The sequence below is a fragment of the Armigeres subalbatus genome, chromosome 2 (assembly GCF_024139115.2).
Source record: "Armigeres subalbatus isolate Guangzhou_Male chromosome 2, GZ_Asu_2, whole genome shotgun sequence".
Lineage (NCBI taxonomy): Eukaryota > Metazoa > Arthropoda > Insecta > Diptera > Culicidae > Armigeres > Armigeres subalbatus.
In genome coordinates, this window is record NC_085140.1 from 285,939,636 (window position 1) to 285,949,240 (window position 9,605).

Sequence of the window (9,605 nt, forward strand, 5' to 3'; positions counted from 1 at the left end):
AACTAATTAGTTTTGGGCGAGACAAAGTTCAGCGGGTCCGCTAGTTGTGAATATAAAAAAATATAACTTATAAAACAAGTTCTCAAAAAAACGGTCAAATGACATGAAATGACATTTTTCAACTATGGTTATGACAATTTGGTCTTCTATTCGGACTTTGCTTGGTGTTTCTCTTCTATTAGTGACTTTTGTCAACCTGTCTAAGCGTAAGCACATGTGTTAGAAGTTGAACTTGGAAGTCGATCGTTATGCCAAGTATAGCAAACATGAAATTTCTTCTTCTTTGTTCGCTAAATGAGCGGATTTCTATTTCCACTCTTGTTCCTTATCCTCAAGCCCAAAAGTATCAGACAGGTCCGATTGTGAACAGGCTGCCAAACCAGTTGAACAGTTTTTTACACCGGCACTAGTGTCATGCTTTTACTTCTGCTATGAGCTACTATCTTAACGTTATGCACATGAACGTTTATTGAATTAGTAAATCTGTTAGTACATAATTTACGATCAAACAACCGATAGTGGGCAGTTTTGCAGTGCAATAGAGTAATGCTTGCCATTTTTTTTAGTTACCAGTTTGGTTTCATATTAACGATGATTTTGTTCCAAGAAGCAAGATTCAAACACATACGGATTAAGGTCAATTCTATATGCATGGTCACCGAAATTTATATGCACTTGATCTGTATAAATACTATGAGTATTGATTATGAAACTATCATTTGCTCGACAGCATTTCTTAAATAACATTCAATTTTGTGTAACTTATAAACATGGCATTCAAAGTAATTAATTTAAAATCCCTACGATTCAAATTCAATTATAACAATTTATTTTTCTACAGTTCTTCGCCCTTTTTGCTTTGGTGTCTGCCGCCAGTGCCGCTGTTCTACCAGTTGCCATCAAGTCTATTGAATACCAGGATGGCCCAGCTGAGTACCAGTTCGCGTACTCCGTCCATGATGACCATACCGGGGACATCAAAAGCCAACAGGAGGAACGTCACGGGGACAATGTGAAGGGACAGTACACGCTGATCGATGCCGATGGCTATCGCCGAATTGTCGACTACACCGCCGATGAGCACAATGGATTCAACGCCGTGGTACACCGTGAGCCACTAGGCCAGAAGATTGTCAAGACCGTGGTCCCAGTTGCCAAGGTTGTTGCTCCAATTGCTCAGCACTACGCTGCTCCAGTGACCAAGATCGCCTACCCAGTGCAAAAAATCGCTCTCCCAGTTGCCAAAGTAGCCATCCCAGTCCAGAAGGCTGCCTACAGCAATAATCTGGCCACTGTCAGCTTCTCTGCCCCAAGCCTTAGCTATAACTACTAGGAGTTGTTAGAATGAATTGTTGAATTATTATACAAATGGTTTATAAATTAAACAAATAAAATAATAGCATAATAAATATTTCTTTCTACGGTTATTTAGCGCCTGTCAGCAATATATAATAGCCAGCATGCGTGAAAAAATAAAAATGACAGTTGTGCGTTGCTTCTGTATCGAATGGTGTGCCCTTGAAAACGCGAGTACTTTGAAAATTGGATTCCGTCAGGAGTGACCTTAAGTCGAATTAAATTTGTAGCTCTTAATAACTGATGAGCACGTGGTCTTTATATGTGCCTTTATATGTGAGACGTCTCACTTCTCACTCTTCATTTTTCTCTTCTCACTGTAAAAAGTGAGAAGCACGAAGTGAGTAGTGAGTCGTCTCACTACTAACTTCACGCTTTTCACTTTTTACAGTGAGAAGGGAGAAATGAGAAATAAGAATTGAGACGTCTCTCTTCTCACTCCTAATTTCTCACTTTTCAAATGACCTATTCGGCCAAATGACTCTTTCGGCTGAATAACCATTTCGACCAAATGACCCTTTCGGCCAAATGACCCTTTCGGCCAAACGACCATTTCGACCAAATGACCCTTTTGGCCAAATGACCCTTTCAGCCTAATGACTCTTTCGGCCAAATGACCCTTTCGGCCAAATGGCTTTCTGTCGAATGGGTTTCGGCCAAACGACCCTTTCCCCATTAGGGTGCGTCTTATTTTGTTTGCATGTTTTCAAAACCTGAAATTCGTGTTGTTGAACAATTTTTTATGGCAAAAAAAGAGTAGCTTCCGAGTTTTAAGACAAAATATTGAAGTTTAAAAGTCGCGCAAAGGCCTTTAAGGTGATTTTGTTAACATCAAGTTCATTTGTCATAAGACGAGTTTATACAATCCCATTGAATTCCACCACTTAATTGTATCTTGACAGATACGTATTTCGACCTCAACAGTAAGGCCGTCTCCAGTGTCTTGTACTTGACTCGACTAGTCGACTTCGACTCGACTAGTCGAGTCAAGTACAAGACACTGAAGACGGCCTTACTGTTGAGGTCGAAATACGTATCTGTCAAGATACAATTAAGTGGTGGAATTCAATGGGATTGTATAAACTCGTCTTATGACAAGTGAAGACATTCCACTAAAAAGCTCAACATAATTTTCTTATCATCAAGTTCATAATAATGGCAATTTTCATCCGATTTACAATCTATTGTAATTAATCTCTTCAGTATTAAACTTGTAAAAGCTTTGTTGATAATCGTATTTGTTGAAATCAGCTCTAAATGTTGGCTATTTGCAGATCATGAAAAAAAAAATTACAGGTAAATCAGTTTTAAAAACGCTCTAACTTTGTCAAAGGTCACCTACTAGAGGCCCTGCTTCACCTCATATGAGACGCAAAAAAAGCAAACATGCTAGCAAAAAAGAAGCGACGAAATTGGTGCTGTAATTCTTTGTTTCGCGATTAGATGAATATATCTAGGCCAACATTTGAAAAGGGCGTAACAACCAAAATTTATTCCTTGTGATTCTTTGTATACATATAAAGCTATATATGCACTGAAAAAAAATCCGTGGTAAAAACTACTATTTTGTAGACTACGCACTGTTTTTAAATGAAATGAAATTTCAGTAAATTTAACCGTGGTTCCAGACTGTTTCAGTTCAAGTGAGAACATTCCGCATGGGCCACAGTTGATTTCTACTGAGCGCATGGTAAAATCAAACGGGTTTGTTATCTGCTGAAAATCGTCGGTGCGTATTCTTAAAATAACCCTCGAAATGGTAGTTTCCACTGCAATATTTTTTTGCGTGTGTGGACAAAGAATCAGAGAGAATAAATTTTGGCTGTTACGCCCTTTTCAAATGTTGGTCTAGAATAATAAGTGAGAAGGAAGACGTAACAGTTCCCCTACATGAATTGTAATAATTAAAATAATACGAAATTTTTTTTTTTTTTCCAATTTCGTTTATTTGGTAGGCTCAGGCGTGTATAACACTTTACGGAGCCACGTTTCTTTGAGATATGTACAATCGACATAATCTTATTATTAAATTAGTAAGAGAGGGAAATAAGCCAACGTACTCGTGGTGACTCGAGGTTAGGTTTACAATGTTTAAGGATGGACGGGGATTAGGATTCGGGAATCAGGGAATCATCATAATCAAGGAATTTCAGCAGCTCATCCGGTCATTTGGCGTCGGGGACGATGTGGTGTGTCGTCGTGCTCGAAGAATGGTTCGAATGGGAGCATCTTCCGGACGGCCAGAGCTACGGCACTCTACGGGACAGACAGACAGAGACAAAACAAAAAAAAACTTTGAAGAAAAGGAAAAAAACAAAAGTATTAGACTTTTATGTCAGAGGAACAAAGAAAACTATAAATGGCTTGCATATAGACCACATCACGATCCCCCAAAACACCTCTTATCTCCTGGAAGGGTTGTTTACCTCAGGCCACTAGGGTATCCAATAATTGCTCTCTGGAGACGTCGTTTTCCGAGCAGAACCAAACTACGTGATCGATGTCATCATAACCGGCTCCGCACCTACATAAGTTGCTATCGACAAGGTTTATTCTGTACAGATGTGCGTTTAGTGAATAGTGATTGGACATAAGTCTCGACATCACGCGAATGAAGCCTCGACTTAAGTCCTCACCTCTGAACCACGCTCGCCCAGAAACTGTTGGAACTATAGAAAATAGCCACCGTCCAAGTTCGTTGTGTGTCCAATTTCTTTGCCAACTTTGAAGAGTACTCTGACGGACTAATGGGAAAACTCGTTGCTCGAGAATTGTCTATCATAAACCTCACCTTCCTGTGCGCCCACCTTTGCCAGCGAGTCTGCCTTCTCATTGCCGTAGATTGAGCAGTGAGAAGGGACCCAAACAAAGGTAATCTTGAATGATCTTTCGACCAAAACACGCATCTGCTCTCTTATGTTTGTAAGAAAGTAAGATGCGTGCTTAACAGGTTTCATCGACCGGAGTGCCTCGATGGAACTAAGACTATCCGAGAAGATGAAATAATGGTCTACGGGCTGATTGGAAATTATCCCCAAAGCGAAGTTAATTGCTGCCAGCTCAGCAACATAAACCGAACACGGTTCCTGAAGTTTTCGGAAGGTGGTTGAAGTTACATTGAAAACACCAAAGCCAGTGGATCCGTTAATGCGAGAACCATCAGTGAAATATCTGTTGTTGCAATTGACATGTTCATATTTTTCAGAAAAATGGAGGAATTGAAAGATTTCGAAGATGATCTGGTATTCCTTGAATAGCGTGTTTCATGGACAGATCGTATTCAATTGAGAAACTGTCATTGGTGAAGTCAACTCGAGGGGAGTATAACATGGAAGGCAAAGATCTGACGATATGTAGTTGAGATAAACTCTTAAGAATCTTGACCGATGAACCAGTTCAAGCATATTATCGAAGTTGTGTAAGACAAGTGTGTTACTTGTTCCACATTTGATTAGTATTCTTAATGAGAGCTCCCAGTAACGGTGCTTTAAAGGAGTGACTCCAGCAAGCACCTCCAGGCTCATGTTATGCGTTGAATGCATACAGCCAAGGGCAATACGCAAACAACGATATTGAATTCGTTCCAATTTGATAAGGTGGCAATCAGCTGCTGAGAGGAAGCAGAAGGAGCCGTACTCTAAGACAGAGAGAATAGTCGTTCTATAGAGTTTGATGAGGTCTTCCGGGTGAGCACCCCACCATGTTCCGGAGATAGAACGTAGAAAATGGATCCTTTTCCGGCATTTCTCTATCAAATACTCAATATGAAGTCTCCAGGTGCATTTAGAATCAAACACGACCCCAAGGTATTTAGAAGATAAAGATTGGTTGATGTCATCATTCAACAGCTTTAGTTTCAGTTGAGCAGGGTACCGCTTCTTAGTAAACACAACCAACTGAGTTTTTTGCGGTGAAAACTCGATCCCCAAATGTCTGGCCCAAACAGTCAGATTATCTAGGGTACTTTGCAATGGTCCTTGCAAGACAGCTGCACTTGGACCTCTTAGAGAGACCACGGCATCATCTGCAAGTTGTCTGAGCGTGCATTGTCCTTCCAAACAATTGTCAATATCTTTAACATAGAAATTATAAAGCAAGGGACTTAAACATGATCCTTGGGGAAGGCCCATGTAGCTATTTCTGGAAGTTGTCAGAGTGCCGAGTGTGAAATTCATTTGTTTTTCTGACAACAAATTGTACAAGAAATTGTTCAAAATAACGGGTAATCCACTACTGTGCAGATTGTCTGACAGTACTTCTATGGAAACTGAATCAAAAGCGCCCTTAATATCCAAGAATACTGAAGCCAATTGCTCCTTGTGCGCAAAGGCCAGTTGTATATCTGAAGAAAGCAACGCTAGACAATCGTTTGTTCCTTTCCTTTTCGAAATCAAACTGAGTATTTGAAAGCAATGCATTTTCTTCGACCCAATGGTCGACTCTTGAAAGGATCATTTTCTCCAATAATTTTCTCATGCATGATAGCATGGCAATCGGTCGGTATGAATTGTGATTAGACGCTGGTTTCCCAGGCTTTTGAATAGCTATTACTTTGACCTGTCGCCATTCAGGTGGCACAATGTTGTACTCCATGAAACAGTTGTACAGGTCAAGTAATCGTCTTTTTGCGATATCTGGGAGGTTTTTAAGAAGATTGAATTTGATGTTATCGCATCCCGGAGCAGAGTTATTCGATGAAAGAAGAGACATAGAAAGTTCCAGCATTGTGAATGGTCCACCCAAAGAACCGGGATCAGTGACTGATTCTCGAAATAGCGGTTCTGCTGGTACGGAATCTGGACAGACCTTTTTTGCGAAGTTGAATATCCATCGATTGGAGTATTCTTCACTCTCATTGGTGGAAATGCGGTTCCGCATGTTGCGGGCCGTTTTCCAAAGTGTTGTCATTGAGGTTTCTCGTGATAGTCCCTCGACAAAACGTCGCCAGTAGCTACGTTTTTTTGCCTTGAGAAGATTTTTGAGCTTTCTTTCAAGCCTCAAATACTCTTCAAAAGCTCGGACCTTCCGTGTTTACGAAAGGCCTTGAAGGCATCAGATTTCTCAGAATACAACTTAGTACATTCATCATCCCATCCAGGAGTGGCTGGTCTTCTTATGACAGATGTACTTGGAACGCGTCGTTTCTGAGCTTCCAGTGCGCTTTTATGAATCAATTCGGTAAGGAATCGATACTCATCCAGTGGCGGAAGAATATCAGTTGATTCAATACCAATTTTTACCGCCGATGCAAATTTTTGCCAGTCAATGTTCTTCGTGAGATCGAAAGGAACATTAACTGGCTCAGATTCTTGATAGCCAATTTTAATGGTGGTGGCTATCGGCATATGGTCACTACCGTGGGGATCTTGGATAACCTTCCACGTGCAATCTAACGATAGTGAATTGGAACATAAAGACAGATCAATACGGCTTTGTTGACCATTTGGTCCTATTCGAGTTACTTCACCAGTGTTCAAAATATTCAAATTGAAATCGTCACACAAATCATAGAAAATAGGCGCTCTATAATCGTCATACGTTTCGCCCCATCCAATACCATGTGCGTTCATATCACCCAATATCAATACTGGAGATGATAGAAGGGAGACTGCGCTCCAAAAATGTCGACGATTAATAGAGGCATTTGGAGGAATGTACATTGAAGCTATGCAAAGATCTTTATTCTTCACATTTACTTGGCAAGCGACGATTTCTAAGCCGGGAACAGTCGGAATGGGAATTCTGTAGAAGGAGTAGCATTTTTTGATCCCCAAAAGAACGCCACCATAATGATCATCCCGATCTTGGCGAATAATATTAAAATCGTGGAAGTTGATTTCATCTTCAGAAGAAAGCCATGTTTCACAGAGCGCAAATATATCGCAATCGGAATTGCGAATCAAAAACTTGAACACGTCTAATTTATTTTTCAGACTATGACAGTTCCACTGCAGCACAGTGATTGTATCTTGTATGGCCGTATTATCCATCGAAAGATACAATTCCTGCAAGAAGGGGCCATGAAACAGTCAATTGCTTCAGATAACTTTCAACTGTTGGAATAAAGAGGTCAATGATTGGCCTCAATGAATTCGGAATATTGAACAAATTCAAAAAACGGTCCACGAGGTCCTTAAAGGATATCAATCCTCGCTTGGACGAGATTCTCTTTTCGGAAGTGCGAGTAGCATTTTCCTTTTCATTGATAATCCTAGCCGGATGTTTCTTAGGAACATCGGTTTTAGGCAATGGCGGGAATGTCTTAGAGCAGCAGGGATCTGCAGTGAAGACTGGTTGCTTCGGGATTTTAAGTAATCCCCCATTACCTTCAGATTTTGCCAAGCCTTTATGGATGACTTTTGTTTTCTTTCGGCGCGATCCCGGGGAAGACGGTTGCTTCCTCTTTTCGGGCGCGTGTACCTCGAAGAATCATCCATGTCGGCTGCGTCAGAGTCCGATTCATCAATGGAGATGGAATCATAATAGTCACTTACTTGAACGGCAGCTGAAAAAGCAGTCTTTGCGGTGGCAGTGGCGGATGTGTCTTGCGCTTTAACCATTTCCGCATAAGACTGCTTGGAGCGCTGTACCAACGAGCGCTTCACTTTTTGGGTGCGTCGTTTGTACACCGGGCAATCTTGCAAACCATGGGCAGGATCCAAACCACAATAAGCACATTTTGTGGCTTGTTGCTGGCAGGTATCCTCCCGATGTCTTTGGAAACATTTACCACAAAGTGGTTTGTTGTCACAAAACTCGGCAGTGTGACCTAATTGTTTGCAGTTGGTACAATTAAATACCCTTGGTACAAACAAACGCACCGGAAACAACATATTCTCGATATCTACATATTTTGGGAGCATCGAACCGGCGAACGTCACTCGAAGCGAGCCTGACTTAGCATATACCTTTTTACCATCTACTGTGGTTGCTGAATGCAATTCCTTGCAGTCCAGGATATCCACGGTAGATTGCAGGGCATTCTTTAAGCGACCTTTCCCTGCAAGCACATCCTTGCAAGTTAAGCTCGCTGCGTTGATCACACCTTCTATTTCGACCTCCCGCGAAGGGACATAAACTAAATATTCAATGTTGTACGCCCTGTCGCCAGCAATTTCATTCGCCACCTGGTATGTAGGTGCGGTGATGCGTAGCTTGTTTCTGTTGATTTGATTGAATTCAAGCTTCGTAAAACGACGCGTCAAGTCTCGTTTGATGCCGAGAAAATCTAGGCTTTTCGCTTTCTGCCGAAAGTAAACAACCCAAGGGCCAGGCGAAGATGCCTGGTAAAACCGTGTGCGAACCTCTTTTGGTGGCTCACCGCCTCCCATAGTCTCTGCTTCCATTCTCACCCCGAGAGGTGGAAGGACAATTCTGTCTTATACTAACTTAAAACTATTAGCAAATCAGAAAAAATAAGAAAAAAAAACTAATTCAATTGATTTCAATCAGTCCCGCTCCAAAAAGGAGAACAATAAAACAAAATCTGCCACTTATCTGTGCTGCTGCTGTAGGTAGCAGCAGAAACAATAGCCTGCTTTACTGGCGTCGCCAGAAGCAGCTACTTCGCTCGCCGACAGTGATCGCCTTGGATCCGTAGGTAGGCACCACACAATAAACTCGCACTACCGAACAACACCCGCGATGAGACACAGCACACACGTCTGGCTCGTTCGAACTGTCGACACGGAATGAAATAATACGAAATTGCCAGACTTCAGTACATTGATTGTAGTAAAATAAATGACAAAAATTTAAACAGATTTTGCAATACTTTCAAGCAGAACTGTATTAAAATATGCCATCCTCTGGTTGGGTGTTCACAATACCTAGATTCTTCGATATACTTGCAAAAAGTTGTCAAGATTCTCAAAATTATCCAAATTCTCCGAGCTCAGTAGACCCTCTAGACTACCCAAACTTCTTTTTTTCATGTTTTCTAAACCATTCATTTCCAACGGATTCTATAATTCTCGATGCTTTATAGATTATTATTACCCGAGCAACACTCATGTTGTAAATCAGTTTATGATACTCATATATGACAAAATTTGGTCATATATGAGTTATTGCAACCAAATCAACTTGAATTGTGTTGCTAGGGTAGATGCAGGACGTTTTCTGGGACGTCCGGCAACGCGGGATTAGTAAGCCAAATCCTGGACTGTCTCGCATAATACGGGACGTCTGGTCACTTTACCTTAACATATACTTAGTATACGAGAAATGCAAAAATAAATGAATTTAGT

At 41.1% G+C, this 9,605-nt stretch overlaps 1 protein-coding gene across 1 annotated transcript; it reads left to right on the forward strand.

The window, feature by feature from the left end:
• The first annotated feature begins 735 nt into the window (after window positions 1-735).
• On the forward strand, window positions 736-1,427 carry LOC134212343 (larval cuticle protein A2B-like). The gene is made up of 2 exons (XM_062690104.1): window positions 736-782; window positions 842-1,427. Exons 1-2 carry the CDS (start codon window positions 771-773, stop codon window positions 1,331-1,333), a joined length of 504 nt encoding a protein of 167 aa, XP_062546088.1. The 5' UTR covers window positions 736-770; the 3' UTR covers window positions 1,334-1,427.
• The last annotated feature ends 8,178 nt before the right edge of the window (window positions 1,428-9,605 follow it).